General features: G+C 67.8%; 1 protein-coding gene across 1 annotated transcript in view; it reads left to right on the top strand.

The window, feature by feature from the left end:
• The window catches only part of COL20A1 (collagen type XX alpha 1 chain), a 29,818-nt gene that overhangs the window by 8,631 nt on the left and 6,214 nt on the right, over window positions 1-14,973 (top strand). Inside the window, exons 5-25 of the mRNA XM_042979680.1 lie at window positions 7-129; window positions 782-940; window positions 1,366-1,485; window positions 1,866-2,030; window positions 2,779-2,937; window positions 3,203-3,375; window positions 3,747-3,876; window positions 4,613-4,758; window positions 4,867-4,990; window positions 5,165-5,304; window positions 5,808-5,937; window positions 6,382-6,524; window positions 6,689-6,821; window positions 7,183-7,325; window positions 7,507-7,636; window positions 10,642-10,677; window positions 11,594-11,732; window positions 13,574-13,716; window positions 13,948-14,057; window positions 14,464-14,622; window positions 14,713-14,790. Of these exons, the coding sequence (XP_042835614.1) occupies window positions 7-129; window positions 782-940; window positions 1,366-1,485; window positions 1,866-2,030; window positions 2,779-2,937; window positions 3,203-3,375; window positions 3,747-3,876; window positions 4,613-4,758; window positions 4,867-4,990; window positions 5,165-5,304; window positions 5,808-5,937; window positions 6,382-6,524; window positions 6,689-6,821; window positions 7,183-7,325; window positions 7,507-7,636; window positions 10,642-10,677; window positions 11,594-11,732; window positions 13,574-13,716; window positions 13,948-14,057; window positions 14,464-14,622; window positions 14,713-14,790 (2,783 nt within the window). The remainder of the gene's footprint in view (window positions 1-6; window positions 130-781; window positions 941-1,365; window positions 1,486-1,865; window positions 2,031-2,778; window positions 2,938-3,202; window positions 3,376-3,746; window positions 3,877-4,612; window positions 4,759-4,866; window positions 4,991-5,164; window positions 5,305-5,807; window positions 5,938-6,381; window positions 6,525-6,688; window positions 6,822-7,182; window positions 7,326-7,506; window positions 7,637-10,641; window positions 10,678-11,593; window positions 11,733-13,573; window positions 13,717-13,947; window positions 14,058-14,463; window positions 14,623-14,712; window positions 14,791-14,973) is intronic.

Raw genomic sequence — 14,973 nt, 5'->3', positions numbered from 1 at the left:
CCCCAGGACTGCTCGGTGAGGAGCAGCGCCCACCCAGGGGCCCCGGGGGCAAGGCCCCTTCTCAGCCCACCAAAGATCTGGAGAGGCAGAGCCACCCCAGGGCCCCCGAGGGAAAGACCGAGAAGCCAGGTAAGCAACCAGGGCGCCGGCCCCTGCCTGCTCCCAGGTGGCTGCTCCCGTGTGACCCAGGGCGGGGCAGACAGCTGGGGCATTTGCCCTGTAGGCGGGACTGTGTCCCCCATTAGAGGGGGGTCTCCTTGCACTTCCCCTACCCGGGAGTCTTCACGAGGGGTCTGTCACGGGGTTGGGGGGGGGTGGGCGCTCAGCCCGGAGAACTTGTCTGTGCGGACTCTCAGGAAACCCCTGACCCGGGCAGTGGCTCCGTCGTCTCCAGAGAGCTCCTAGGTCATGGGACAAGCCAGTGAGACCTCAGCCCAGAGCTGCCAGCCATGCTGACCCCCACCCGCCCCAGTGGGCACCCCCTTGGCCCGCCCCCACGTGGACAACTGCACACAGGGACCGGCACTGCCAAGGCCGCCGGAGCACCCGGGGGTCTCACTGACCCTCTCTGGGGGTGCTCGGGGGGCCAACACAGGGACCGACGTTCACGTAGGGACTTGGTCACCCCCCTCACTCCAGCCAGAGCCCCGTGGCCCCTCCCCCTCCCTCGGCCCCAGGGAAGGAGATCCTGGGGGGCTGGAGCTGGCCCGGAGCCGCTGGGGGGGTAGCCCTGTGGTGTTGTGGGCCTGGCCCAGCTCCTCGCCACCCTCCCTCCCCCCAGCCAGCCCCCAGTTCCGCTGCACACCCCCTACGCCTGTGGACATGATCTTCCTGGTGGACGGGTCCTGGAGTATCGGCCACAGCCAGTTCCAGCAGGTCAAAGATTTCCTGGCCAGCGTCATCGAGCCCTTTGCCATCGGGCCGGATAAAGTCCAAGTCGGTGGGTACCGGCCCCTTGCCTGCCTTGTGGCCCTGCCCTCCCCCCCCAGGTGTCCCCACAAGTCCTACCAGCATGCAGGGGACGCCCGGCTCTGAGGAACTGGAAGTCAGGGCAGAGGCCCAGAGCCTCCTGGGGAAACAGGAGAGCCCCACCAGTGGGTCTCACCCGTAGCTGACAGGCTGACCCCGCCAGGCCAGGCAGGGGCGTCCCCACAGGGCCATGTGGGACAGCCAGGCAGGGGGGAGGTCCCCACGGGGGCAGGTGGGACAGCCAGGTTGGGGGGGGATCCCCACAGGGGCAGGTGGGACAGCTGGCTCCTCGGGGCACGTTCTGGTGACCTCTCAGTGTGGAACACGGGGGCCTCCCTGGCGTCCCGGCGAGGCTGCGCGTGGGGCCTCCGCTCACCCGCCCTGCCCCCGCTGCAGGCCTGACTCAGTACAGTGGAGACCCCCAGACTGAGTGGGATCTCAGCACCTTCGGCGCCAAGGAGGACGTGCTGGCCGCTGTCCGCAGCCTCCGCTACAAAGGGGGAAACACGTTCACAGGTCTGCCTGGGCCCCCAGCGGCCCCACCCCGGGGGTTTCTGTTTTCAGGTCTCCGTCCCGCGGGTCAGCCTCCCAGATTTGGAAACTTGCACGCTGATCCAGCCAAGTGCTATGTGGGCGCTGAGCCTGAGTCACATCTTTGTAAAAAGCAAACCTCTCCTTGCTGACCTTTGATGAAAACGGGGGTTGCCGTCTCCCACGGGCAGACCCTGGGTCTCGCGGTGCTTTGAGGGAAGGGGGTGGTCCCTGCCTCTGGGTGCCCCTCCCCCTGGAGGGGCCAGGACTGACTCAGCGGGCACCGTGCTGGGGTCAGCGGCCGGTGGGGTGGCACCGGGAGGGGCGCCTGGGGCCGCGTGCCCTTTACCACCGCTGTGCCCAAGGCCTGGCCCTGTCACACGTGCTGGAGCAGAACCTGCGGCCGGGGGCGGGGTCCCGTCCAGAGGCGGCCACGGCGGTGATTCTGGTGACGGACGGCAAGTCCCAAGATGATGCCCGTGCCGCTGGCCGTGCCCTCAAGGACCTGGGTGTTGACATCTTTGCTGTGGGTGAGTGGCCCCTGGCCCCCCACCGGGGTTCTCGCGGCGTGGCAGCCCCGGCCGCAGGGTCCGTTTGCACCCCTACTTGTCCACCCGGGCTGGAGGTCTCGTGGCGCCCGTGCCACAGGGAGGACGGTCCCTGCTCGAGGAGCTGCGCGCCCGTGGGCGCTCAAGGGGGCGCGCAGACATGGGGCTCCCGGTTTGCACACCCCGCGTGCACCTGCCCCACTGCGTGTGCTCCGTGCTCTGGGCTCCACGGGCGCCCAGCACCCCCAGCGACCTTGTTCTGCTCGTGCCACCGGTCAGTTATCACCTCTGTCGCTTGAGAAAGGAACTGCGGGTGTGGGGGGCTCCTGGGGGCAGTGGGCCTCCTTGGTGCCCCGGCCCCCCTCATGCAGGTGTGTCCCAGGCCCCGGGTTCACGGGAAAGTCTGGGGGTCTGTGGGCCTCTGAGGAAAGCACGCTGGCCTCCCTCCCGGCCCCAGACCCCATAGAGACCCAGGCAAGCAGGGCACAGCCCACAAGGGGCCTTCGGGGGTCCAGCCCCACCCGCAGCAGCGCCCAGCTGCAGCCTCTCGGGGGGGCCTGGCAGGTGGCCCGGCTCTGGGGCCCGCAGGATCTTGGGTACGGGGCTTGGGAAGGCCCCTCGAACTTGGGGGCGACTCAGGCAAGGGGCCCGGCGGTCTCGGCTGTAAGACGGGGCAACGGCGCCTGGTGGGTGGGGCCGGGGCGTCCTCACCGCCGTACCCTGTGACCAGGCGTGAAGAACGCGGACGAGGCCGAGTTACAGCTCCTGGCGTCCCGGCCGCTGGACATCACCGTCCACAATGTGCAGGACTTTCCCCAGCTGGGCACCTTGGCCGGCTTGCTCAGCCGCCTCATCTGCCAGAAGGTCCAGGGCAGGAGCAGGGCCCCGGGTGAGTGGCGGGTGGCGGTGGCAGGGCAGGGCCCCCTTCGCTGGCTGCAGCCCTGCCCGGCCCTGCCCGCCCGCTGCGAGCAAAGGGGCAGGGCGGTTGCGGGTACGCCCTGCACTCCCTCTCTCCTCGGGTCTCGGGGCTCTGAGGGTGTCTGCAGCCAGGACGACACCTGCCCCTCCCGGAAGCGCCTGCCAGGGAGGGCAGGGGGAGCCGGTAACGCAGGCTGCCCGCTGGGCTGTTGGCCACTCTCCCCCCTGTCCCACAGTTACATCGACAGCGGGCAGCCCCTCCTCCCCGGACACCCTCTTCACTCCCACCAGCCTGGTCGTGACCCAGGTGACCTCCTCCAGCATCCACCTGTCCTGGACTCCAGCCCCCCAGCTGCCCCTCAAGTATCGGATCGTGTGGCAGCCTTCCAGGGGTGGCGCCCCCAGGGAGGTGAGACGTGGCTCCAGTCAGGGCCACACGTGACACGGCCATCACGGAGAGAGCGTGGCAAGGGTGGTCCCGCCAGACCTGCAGCGGCCACGGGGCCGGAGCCCCGAGGACAGGCTCGGGCGGCCAGGGGCAGAAGGTGGAGCGCGTGGGCTGCTCTGATGGCCGCCGGGGCCGGGGGTGCCGCCACGTGGGAAGCAAGGACTGACCACAGCCCCCACCGGAGCTGACTGTCTCCCTGCCCTGCACCCGCTGCACCCCCTACACCCGCCCCCTGCGTGCGCCCCCTGCGCCTACCCCCTGTGCCCCCTGTGCCCGCCCCCTGCGCCCGCCCCCTGCGCCCACTCCCGGCTCCACTGAGGCTCCTGTTGTAGGTTGTGGTGGAGGGGCCCGCCTCGTCCACGGAGCTTCACAACCTGACGGCCGGCACGCAGTACTTGGTGTCTGTGCTCCCTGTCCTCCGGGCTGGGTTCGGAGAGGGCCTGAGGCGCCTCGTGACCACAGGTGGGTGGGGTGGAGCCGGCCGGGCTTGGGGTTCAGGGGCTACCCTGCCCGCAGCCTCCCCTTGGAGCCTCATACCAGCAAGGGCGATGCCGCGGGCAGGCCCGGCCTCGGCCCAGTCTCTGGGCCTCTCTGACCCTCAGTGTCTTCTTCTGAGCTGCCCAAACCTTTTACGGAGCTCCCGTCCTACCTGGCCGGCCATGAGCCCCCTTTAACAGCTTTATTGGGAAACGAATCACATGTCGTGCAACTCCCAAGTGTGAGACTCCTCGGTTGTTGGTCTGGCCCCTGAGGGTCACCACAGTCCACTGTAGTGCGTTGTCCTCACCTGCAAGAAGCTTGCCCCCAGTCCCCCAGCTCCTGGTGACTCCAGTCTGCTTTCTGCCTCCGTGGATTGGCCATTTCTGGACCTTCTGTGTAGGTGGGACCATTCAGCGCAGGGCGTCTTTAAGGGGTTGCTAACCTAGGGGCCCTGGCCTCCCCACCCTCAGGGCAGGTAGCCTTAAACAGAAACCCACAGGCGGCTGTGATTCCCCAGAGCCGTGAGCTGGAGACTCGGCCCAAAGTGAAACGTGGGGACAGACAGAATGGTCTGTGGGCCCTTCTTCCCACCTGCCTCCAGCGGCCCCGTCGCAAGGTCTGCGCTGACCCAGCCCCGCGGGTATTCTAGCGAGGGGCCTCCTTTTCGCGTGCGCGCTTCCTGGAAAGTGCTGCTCTCTTCCTTTCTGCCTTCCCCCAGCGCCTCTGCCTCCGCCCCAGGCGCTGGCCCTGGCCGCAGTGACACCCAGGACCATCCGCCTCACCTGGCAGCCGTCGGCCGGGGCCACACGGTACCTGGTGCGGTGCCTGTCGGCCTCCGCCAAGGGCCAAGAGGAGGGGAGAGAGGTTCGAGGCCAGCCAGAAGGGGAGGCGGAGGAGGGTGCCCGGGGCTGGGGGCAGGTGGGGTGGGGAGGGTGGCGGGCAGGGGCCAGCATGAGCGCCACGTCCCCGCAGGTGCGGGTGGGGCAGCCCGAGGTGCTGCTGGACGGCCTGGAGCCCGGCAGGGACTATGATGTCTGGGTACAGAGCCTGCGAGGGGCCGAGGCCAGCGAGGCTCGGGGCATCCGTGCCAGGACCTGTGAGTGCCCGCCCACCGGGCAAATGCCCCACTCTGGCTCCCCCCAGCCTTCCACCAGGTGGGGGACCGCAGACCCCTCTGGTGGCCCCAGCAGCCCTAGCCCCTGCCCACCCACCCCCATACACTTGGGGACAGGGTGCTGGCTGGTCCCTGAAGCCTCGACGCGCTCTGCAGCCACCCTCGCGCCCCCCGGACACCTCAGCTTCTCAGATGTGAGTCACGACTCAGCCCGTGTTTCCTGGGAGGGCGTCTCGAAGCCCGTGCGCCTGTTCAGGATCAGCTTTGCCTCCAGTGACGGCAGCCATTCAGGGGAGGTGAGAGCAGCACCTGCCCAGGGGCCCTTGGGGGGCGTGGTGTCCAGCGGGAATGAGGTGAACAGGGTGGGGGGGGACCCAGCACCCTCAGCACCTCCACCCCCACATTCACAGTTGTTGGGTGTTGGCTGGGCCCCCGGGCGCCAGCCTTGGCCTGCTGCGGAGCGTCACGGACCATGTCCACCTGGGGGCCAGTCCTCAGGGGTGGGGGGAGACCGGTGGGAGGCCGGGAATTGGACCCATACGCCTAAATGACACGCGTGACGAGGTGTGCAGGGTTCGTGCTGTCCTGACAGGCTGGCTGGACTCTCTACGGGTGGGGGGGCAGGGGGGGGAGGCCCCGGGAGGCCCCACGTGTGCTGGGCTCCCCGCTCCCAGTGCACACTCACTCCCCCACTCGGGGCCGTCACGGGCCGTCCCCCTGGCGGGTCCCAGGCCGGGGTCTCCTCCCTGGCGGGGGCAGTTGGCTCCAGGCCTCCACCCACGTGCCTGCCGGCTCACAGGTGGAGGCTCCCGGCAACGCCACCTCGGCCACCGTGGGCCCTCTGTCCTCCTCCACTGCATATTCTGTCCGCGTCACCTGCCTCTACCCCGGGGGCAGTTCTTCCGTGCTGACCGGCCGCCTGACTACGCGTGAGTGGGCTGCGGTTGCCCGGGGCCCCCAGGCCGCTCCACACCTCCACCCGACGGATGGCTCACAGCAACACATAGCCGCCCTGCGCGGTGCTGAGCCGGGGGCACACGTGCCTGGACAGGTGTGACGACGGGGTGTAGGGCCCGCGAGGGCACGACCCCGGGCACCTCTAGAACCAGGGCTTGTGCCCAGCCTGCAGCCGGGTCCCGGGCAAAGGGGGAAAATGTGGGCATGGCTGCTGGGTGGGGTCTGGGGATCCCCTCTGCCCCCCATGGGGCAGTCACCCCCAAGCGTGGTCCTGCATCGGTGAAATCTCCTTCCCGGGTGCGTTAGGATGTTTCTGATGAGTCTTGAGGGGCAGGGGTGCGGAGGCCACCTCCTCACGGCATGTGCTTCTCCAGGCCCCGTCCCCCCAGCCTCAGTCTCCCCGCCCCGTCTTCCAGGGAAAGTCCCCAGCCCGAGCCAGCTCTCGGTGACAGAGCTCCCTGGGGACGAGGTTCGACTGGAGTGGACGGCCGCAGCGGCTTCCGGCGTCCTTGTGTACCAGATCAAGTGGACGCCCCTGGGAGACGGGAAGGCCCACGAGGTGTGGGCCGGGGAGAGGAGGACCATCTCCCAAAGCCGGGCTCCGGGAGGGCTCAGACCCTCGTGCTTCGTCCCGGGGACGGCTGCCTGCCCGCGGCCTGTGAGCCGAGCCCCAGGGAGAGGACACCTCTTCGCGGGGTGGACGCCTGTCCCTCCTCTCCACAGATCTCTGTCCCAGGGCACCGGGACGTGGCAGTCCTGCCTGGCCTGCGAAGCCACTTGGAGTACGAGATCACCATCCTGGCCTACTACAGGGACGGGGCCCGCAGCGACCCGGTGTCCCTCCGCTACACCCCCCGTAGGTGACCGCCCAGAGGGACCCTGGACCCTCCCAGCTCCAGGGGCCCAGGGCCTTGAGCTCCAGAGCCATTGACAGGCAGCTCCCTGAGTCCCCAACCCCTTGGCCTGACCACTTGGGTCCACGGGTTCCCCCCTGAGCCCTCCAGGCAGGTGTTCAGGGGCAGCCGAAGTTTCGGGTTACCTGGTATGACAGAGTGCTCAGGACTGTCCTGGAGCTGACCCGGTGCCCAGTGGTCCCGTCTGCGCCGCAGGACGTGGTGGGAGGGTGGGAGCGGGAGGAGCAGGGACAGACCCCCGCGGGGCATGCCGGCCACCCTCCAGCCCCGGCCTGAGCCCCCAGGGTGGCGCCTGCCTCACAGCGCACCGGAGCCCGCCCTCTGACCTGGCCCTGGCGTCCAAGTCACCTGACAGCCTGCAAGTCAGCTGGACCCCTCCGAGCGGCCACGTCCTCCACTACCGGCTCACCTACGTGCCAGCCTCGGGCTCGGGGCCCGAGAAGTCGGTGGGTCTCGGCCCCGCAGGGAGGCCACGGCCCATCGAGCGCCCCCGGGTCCCGGGGGAGACACAGCCGCCCTGTGTGTTGAGGGCGGTCGCCCCTCTGTGACGGATGCAGACAAGCGAGAGCAGAGACGCTCCAGAGGAGGCGGCTTAGGTGACCGTGTCCCCTCCGCCCCCCCCACCAGATCTCTGTTCCAGGACTCAGCAATCACGTGACGCTCCCCAACCTGCTGGCGGCCAGCAAGTACAGGGTCCTGGTCTCCGCGGTCTATGGAGCGGGAGAGAGCAGGCCTGTGTCTGCCATAGGCCACACGGGTGAGTGGGCACCGAGACCCCCAGGCCCCAGCCGGGCCCCCGACCCTCACACCCAGCCAGGCCCCAGCCAGGACCGCAGACCCAGCCAGGCCCCAGCCAGGCCCCCGACCCTCACACCCAGCCAGGCCCCAGCCAGGACCCCAGACCCAGCCAGGCTCCAGCCAGGCCCCCGACCCTCACACCCAGCCAGGCCCCAGCCAGGACCCCAGACCCAGCCAGGCCCCCGACCCTCACACCCAGCCAGGCCCCAGCCAGGCCCCAGACCCTCACACCCAGCCAGGCCCCAGCCAGGACCCCAGACCCAGGCAGGCCCCAGCCAGGCCCCAGACCCTCACATCCAGCCAGGCCCCAGCCAGGCCCCAGACCCAGCCAGGCCCCCGACCCTCACACCCAGCCAGGCCCCAGCCAGGCCCCAGACCCAGCCAGGCCTCAGCCAGGACCCCAGACCCAGCCAGGCCCCAGCCAGGCCCCCGACCCTCACACCCAGCCAGGCCCCAGCCAGGACCCCAGACCCAGCCAGGCTCCAGCCAGGCCCCCGACCCTCACACCCAGCCAGGCCCCAGCCAGGACCCCAGACGCAGCCAGGCCCCAGCTAGGCCCCAGACCCAGCTAGGTCCCAGACCCAGCCAGGCCCTAGACCCAGCTAGGCCCCAGCCAGGCCCCAGACCCAGCCAGGCCTCAGCCAGGCCCCAGACCCTCACACCCAGCCAGGCCCCAGCCAGGCCCCAGACCCTCACACCCAGCCAGGCCTCAGCCAGGCCTCAGCCAGGCCTCAGCCAGGCCCCAGACCCTCACACCCAGCCAGGCCCCAGCCAGGACCCCAGACCCAGCCAGGCCTCAGCCAGGACCCCAGACCCAGGCAGGCCCCAGCCAGGCCCCCGACCCTCACACCCAGCCAGGCCCCAGCCAGGCCCCAGACCCAGCCAGGCCCCCGACCCTCACACCCAGCCAGGCCCCAGCCAGGACCCCAGACCCAGCCAGGCCTCAGCCAGGACCCCAGACCCAGGCAGGCCCCAGCCAGGCCCCCGACCCTCACACCCAGCCAGGCCCCAGCCAGGCCCCAGACCCAGCCAGGCCCCCGACCCTCACACCCAGCCAGGCCCCAGCCAGGACCCCAGACCCAGCCAGGCTCCAGCCATGCCCCCGACCCTCACACCCAGCCAGGCCCCAGCCAGGACCCCAGACGCAGCCAGGCCCCAGCCAGGCCCCAGACCCAGCTAGGTCCCAGACCCAGCCAGGCCCTAGACCCAGCTAGGCCCCAGCCAGGCCCCAGACCCAGCCAGGCCTCAGCCAGGCCCCAGACCCTCACACCCAGCCAGGCCCCAGCCAGGCCCCAGACCCTCACACCCAGCCAGGCCTCAGCCAGGCCTCAGCCAGGCCTCAGCCAGGCCCCAGACCCTCACACCCAGCCAGGCCCCAGCCAGGACCCCAGACCCAGCCAGGCCTCAGCCAGGACCCCAGACCCAGGCAGGCCCCAGCCAGGCCCCCGACCCTCACACCCAGCCAGGCCCCAGCCAGGCCCCAGACCCAGCCAGGCCCCCGACCCTCACACCCAGCCAGGCCCCAGCCAGGACCCCAGACCCAGCCAGGCCTCAGCCAGGCCCCAGACCCTCACACCCAGCCAGGCCTCAGCCAGGCCCCAGACCCTCACACCCAGCCAGGCCTCAGCCAGGCCCCAGACCCTCACACCCAGCCAGGCCCAGCCAGGACCCCAGACCCAGCCAGGCCTCAGCCAGGCCCCAGACCCTCACATCCAGCCAGGCCCCAGCCAGGACCCCAGACCCAGCCAGGCCCCAGCCAGGACCCCAGACCCAGCCAGGCCTCAGCCAGGCCCCTGACCCTCACACCCAGCCAGGCCCCAGCCAAGACCCCAGACCCTCACACCCAGCCAGGCCCCTGGGAGCCTAGAACCCGTGGGCCTCCTTACTGGAGTCCTGCCCCAGGCTGTGCCGAGCACTGCCCAACTACCAGAAGGGCAATCAGTGTTCTCATGGAACCTGTTCCCATTGGACAGCGCAAACACCCACCCAGGGGTTAGGACCATGCTGGTGAATGCAATCCATGCAGGCTGATGTGGCTGGGGGCTCCTGGTTGGAACCTTGCCAGCAATGCTCAAAGCTGGGGAACGGGCTCGTAATTCTCCCATCTCTGCGTCTGGGGGTGCCAGGCGGGAGTCCCGTCCAGCCCGGCGGGAGTCCCGGGCAAGCTGGCTGTACCTCACAGACAGGGCAGGCGAGGGGCCCGGGCTGGCCTCCCTCGACGCACGGAGCACAGGGATGTGGCCTCAGTCGGCCCTGGGGGATGGCCACCCACAGGCAGGACCAGCTGAGGACACCAGGTCACACTGCAGAGCAGAGGGCCCACTGAGGCCACTGAGCTGGGCCACTCCAGTCTCCCTCTGTGTCCCCCCCGTAGGGCCATCTAGTTTTGGCTTGAATGCCTCTGGGGATGGGGGTCTCCCTACTCAGTGGTGCCTTTACTGGTTCATGAACAACTTCTAAGCACCCACTGTGCCCCTGGCAGCGGAGGAAGCCTGCACAGCCAGGGACCTGGCCGGTGTGTCCCCGGGTCGGCGTGTCCCCAGGTCGAGGTGTCCCCAGGTTGGCATGTCCCCCAGTTGAGGTGTCCCCAGGTCGGCATGACCCCAGGTCGGCATGTCCCCAGGTCAGCCTGTCCCCAGGTTGGCATGTCCCCTAGTCGAGGTGTCCCCAGGTCGGTGTGTCCGTCTCCTTGGCCCTGCCACCTGGGGCACATCGGGTGGCCAGTACCCTCAGGGTTCGGTGCCCAGTGGGAGCACCCCTGGGTGCGTGCTGTCTTGCAGGGGGTGGAAGTGAGGTCCCCAAGGGAGCGGGACATCATGTCCATCCTTCCCTGAGGCGTGGAGACCGCAGGCTGAAGACCAGCATCTCCAGGGCATCTGCGGACTTCAGGGCAGGGCGCTCCCCAGGTGGGGCGGGGCCTCGTGCCAGCCTGGCCCTGACCGACTCCTTGTTGCCTCCCAGCAGCCTGCCCCGCCCTCAGCCCAGATGGCTCCCTCTCAGGTAGGCCTGCCCTTGTGTGACAGCTGACCCTCCGCACCCCCCACCTGTCCCCCCCTCCTCTCACAACCGTCTGAGGAGGGTGGCCTGGGACCCCACCCGCCACAAAGGGGCAGTGACAAGAAACAAGGTCCTGTGGTCGTCGGAGGCCCCAGTCTCACCTGCGCAGGGGAGAGTGGGGATGAGGCTGGCCAGAGCTTTCTTCCTGCCTCACCGTCGGGGTTGCTGAGGCCTGTCCACGGTCACAGCTGGGACACGGCAGGGCAGACGAAGCCCTGGGTCCTGTGTGGCCTCCTCGAGGCTCTCTGCTGACTCGAGCCGGGTGAGGGGCCGAGCACGGGGCTCACACAGCATCTTTAGTGCTTCGTGGGTCTGAGACGCTCCCAGACTCGGGGCCGACGTGAGAGCCGCCCGTGGTCAGGCGTGCAGAGCGGAGGCGGTGGAGGCCTGTGTCTCCAGGGCCGAGCGTCCCTCGGGGGCCACCGTGAGCTGCGAGGCGGCGCCACTCCTGGCGGGGCGCTGAGGCTTCTCCGTCCTGCCCCCGCTCCTGCCCCAGGCCTGTGGCCGCGCTGAGCACGCAGCAAATAAGATTTCCCCTTCACTTTGTGCCCTTAGCATCACAGAAGGTGCAGACGCTGGGAGCCTGCCGGGCCGGGGCGGGCGGTGTGACCCGCCCCTGTGCACCCTCGCCTCTGCCGGGAGGTCGGGGGCTGTGCACCAGAGGGGGAGGCCAGCGGGTGGGCGCCCCGAGTACGTGTCCACCTGTGGGCCCCCTGATCACCTTCCTCCCGTCGATGGGCGTCCTGTCTTTGCGTCTCCTCTCCTCTCCCCTGACTCCTACTGCCTTCTCTTTGCGTCCTGCCCCTCCGGCCCTCACCTTTCATCTCTGATCGTCCCCTGGTGTTGCTTCCTGTCCCAGGCTTTGACCTCATGGCGGCCTTTGGTCTGGTGGAAAAGGAGTATGCGTCTATCCGCGGCGTCGCCATGGAGCCCTCGGCATTCGGCCGCGCCAGGACCTTCACACTCTTCAAGGATGCCCAGCTGACGCGCCGGGCCAGGTGGGAGGACAGGGGACAGACCGCGGCCCGAGATGGGGGGCAGCTGCACAGTGGGGGTGGGTCCTGGGGAGGTCCTGCCGCTCGGTCCCCCGGAGCCAACCAGGCGGACGTCCCCCCCCCCCCGCCCCCCGGCGAGCAGCGTTTTCCAACTGAACAAATCTTGCATGGGTGGAATGAGGCCACGAGTGGGTCCTGTTCCGTGTGGCCCAGGCATCGATCAGACTTGCAGACTTCCGCACAGTGGCCCCCATTTGTCTCCTTGGGAAGCCCTGCCTCCCGTGTGGGCTCCAGGCAGGCAGATGCCTGGTTTTAGCGAGCGGCTGCTATGTGAGCACGAAAACGGCCGCGTGATTCCTGACGTCTAACAGCCGCCCTCCCCTGCTTGTGGAGAGATCTTGAATCAAAATCGCAACTGTGACACACACAGCAAAGCCTCTTCTTAAGTTAGAATGTTGTAAATTGTCAACGCAGTCGTGTGCTTTGTAATGGAAATTTGAAAAATACAAAATAGATAATTTTGCAAAACTCGGCCAACGCTGCTAAGATTCAGGACTTTCTCCCCAGTCCAGCGGGCACAGCAGGTGCAGCAGGCACGGCCGCGGCCTCACCCCTGAACTCATGGCTTCCCTGTGCCACCCAGGCCCCGATCTGTTCCTGTGTTAACTTCTCCTTTAGGCGGCATACGGGTTTCACGTTTGTGGGGGTGGCTGAAGCCTGGCTTTTCCTCCCGTCCAAGCTCTAATGTGGGGCTCGAGCCCGAGGCTTGCGCTCCGACTCTCAGAGCAAACCCTACCTGGATGCCACCACCGTTGTTAATCACTGTGGGGGCAGCTCTCCTGTGATTTACCCCTTTTCTGCAAATGACAGCCTTGTCCCAGGGCCCTCACGCTGGGCGCTTCATGTTTGTCTGCCCTCTGGAGCTCACAGCCCAAGAGGTGGGGGCAGATGTTTCTGCTGGGGTGGCCCCCACTCCAGATGTGATCATCCACCCCAGGTGAGGTCACCCAGCACAGGTGCCCCCCGCCCACATGATAGCTGCCACAAATGGGGCTCTGGGCTCCTAAGAGTAGAAAGGGTCCCTCCCTGTAATGGGATCGGGAAGACTCCCCAAGAAAGTGGCAAACAAGTAAGGGCAGGGAGACAATGGGGAAAGGAAGCGCACTCAGGAAGAAGGAACAGCCTGTGCCAAGGCCCTGGGGTCAGTTTACTTAAAGAACCACAGGAATGGGCAGGGCTGGGTCTTTTGGGCTCTTGGTTATCCCAAGAGCAAATGAAGGGCAAAGAACAAGGCTGGAGGCCTCTAGGAACAGTTTCACTGGGTGATCACACCCTGTTCCCTGCCCTCCCCAGCCCTCAGCATGCCCTGGGAGCCCCAGCACTGACACAGAACCCCTCTGAGCACTCCCCTCCCAACAAGCTCAGGTCAGTGGGAGCGACTCCTGAGGGCAGGGCTGCCTGTGGGCTCCTGACCCCGGGGAACGGGCCCAGAGACCCTCCTGCTGAACCTCCTTGAGCTGCCTCCTCTCCACCCATGCAGAGGCCCTGGAGAATGGGGTCTTGGCGGACCCTGCCCAGGATTGTCGTGAACACTGGCTGTGGCAGGGCCTTCCATCCCGGCCAGGCCTCAGGGCGCAGGGGGCTGTGGGCTGCATCCTCAGGGCCCATCTTGTTGAGCCCCCACCAGCCCAGGGGCACTTCTGTCCCTTGTATACCCCTTGTTACTGTTGGGGATTGGAGACAGGAGGGGCCCAGCGCCGTCACAGAACCCTCTCTGCAGTCTCTGCATGGCGGGACCCCGTCTCCTCCCAGGCCTGCAGCGGCCCCCGCCTGTGTCCCAACAGTGACGTCCACCTGGCCACCCTCCCACCGGAACACACGGTTGTCTTCCTCCTGCGTCTGCTGCCCGAGACACCCCGCGAGACCTTTGCGCTGTGGCAGATGACGGCCGAGCACTCCCAGCCCGTCCTGGGGGTCTTGCTGGATGGTCAGCCCAGAGGCAGGGCGGTGGGCCCAGGGCGGTGGGTCCTGAGAAACCCTGCCTCCAGGCCAGGCCGGGGGCCGCCATCACCGGGAGGCAGGAGTCCCAAACAGGGGCCATGTCTGTAGCTCGGGTCCCCGAGGCTTGGGGTGCATTTGACTTTGCACGCTGCCCTGTCGTGGGGCTGTCCTGTTCTGTTTGGGGGGGTCTCACATGTCCCTCACCCCTCCCCTGCAGCCGGCAGGAAGTCTCTGACCTACTTCAACCACGACCCCAGGGCCACCTTGCAAGAGGTCACCTTTGACCTGCCCGAAGTGAGGAGGATATTCTTTGGAAGCTTCCACAAGGTCCTGGAAGGTTCCCGAAAGACTGAAGTGCACTTCCTCTAAGACCATCCGCTGCCCCCCACTCCCTCCCACTTTCCTCTAAAGTCATCTTGTCCTGTCCAAGCCTCTGTCCCTCTGATCCCCTCTATGACAGATGTCTTAGTTTGGGTCAGAGAGCATCCCAACCCTTCCCCGGTCCCAGGAATCCCTGGGAGGGGTCTGCAACACGTGTAGTTTGCTCCATTATACAAAGGGGAAACTGAGGCCCAGTGAGGGGGTGTCCCATTCGACCCAGGATGGAGTCAGGATCCTGACCCCCAGGTAAATGGGCCCTTTCCTCCCCATCTGGCCTGGCCTTGCGGCCACAGATGGGTGCTCACCCCCGCCGGGGCTGCAGGGGGAACCCCTGGTGGTGTCTCTCTGGCAGGTGCATGTGGCTGTGGGCCGCTCCAAGGTCAGGCTCTATGTGGACTGCCGGAAGGTGGCTGAGAGGCCCATGGGGGAGGCAGGCAGCCCACCTGTTACTGGCTTCGTCATGCTGGGACGGTTGGCCAAGGCCCGCGGGCCCCGGAGCAGTTCAGCCACGGTGAGCATGGGCTTCGTCCTGCTGCACCGGGCTGGAGGGGGCGCCCCAGAGACCACAACCGTATCTGGCTGACCCTGCTTTGCATTATAGTTCCAGCTCCAGACGCTGCAGATCGTGTGCAATGACTCCTGGGCGGAGGAAGACACGTGCTGCGAGCTCCCTGCGTCGGTAGGTGGGACAGTGCCTGCCAAGGGCGCAGAGTCTGGGGGTAGACAGGAGGCGCACCAGCACGGCACCGGGAGAAAGCAGGGCAGCCTTCCTGGAGGAGGTGGCCTCTGGTCAGAGCCAGAGCCCGGGCAGCTGAATGCAAGAGACCCTGGAGGCCAAGGCAGGCTGGAGTGCGTCGGGAAG

Source organism: Panthera tigris, chromosome A3, assembly GCF_018350195.1.
Source record: "Panthera tigris isolate Pti1 chromosome A3, P.tigris_Pti1_mat1.1, whole genome shotgun sequence".
NCBI lineage: Eukaryota > Metazoa > Chordata > Mammalia > Carnivora > Felidae > Panthera > Panthera tigris.
The sequence above is the reverse complement of the archived record's forward strand: the minus strand, read 5'-3'. Positions and strand labels throughout refer to the sequence as shown.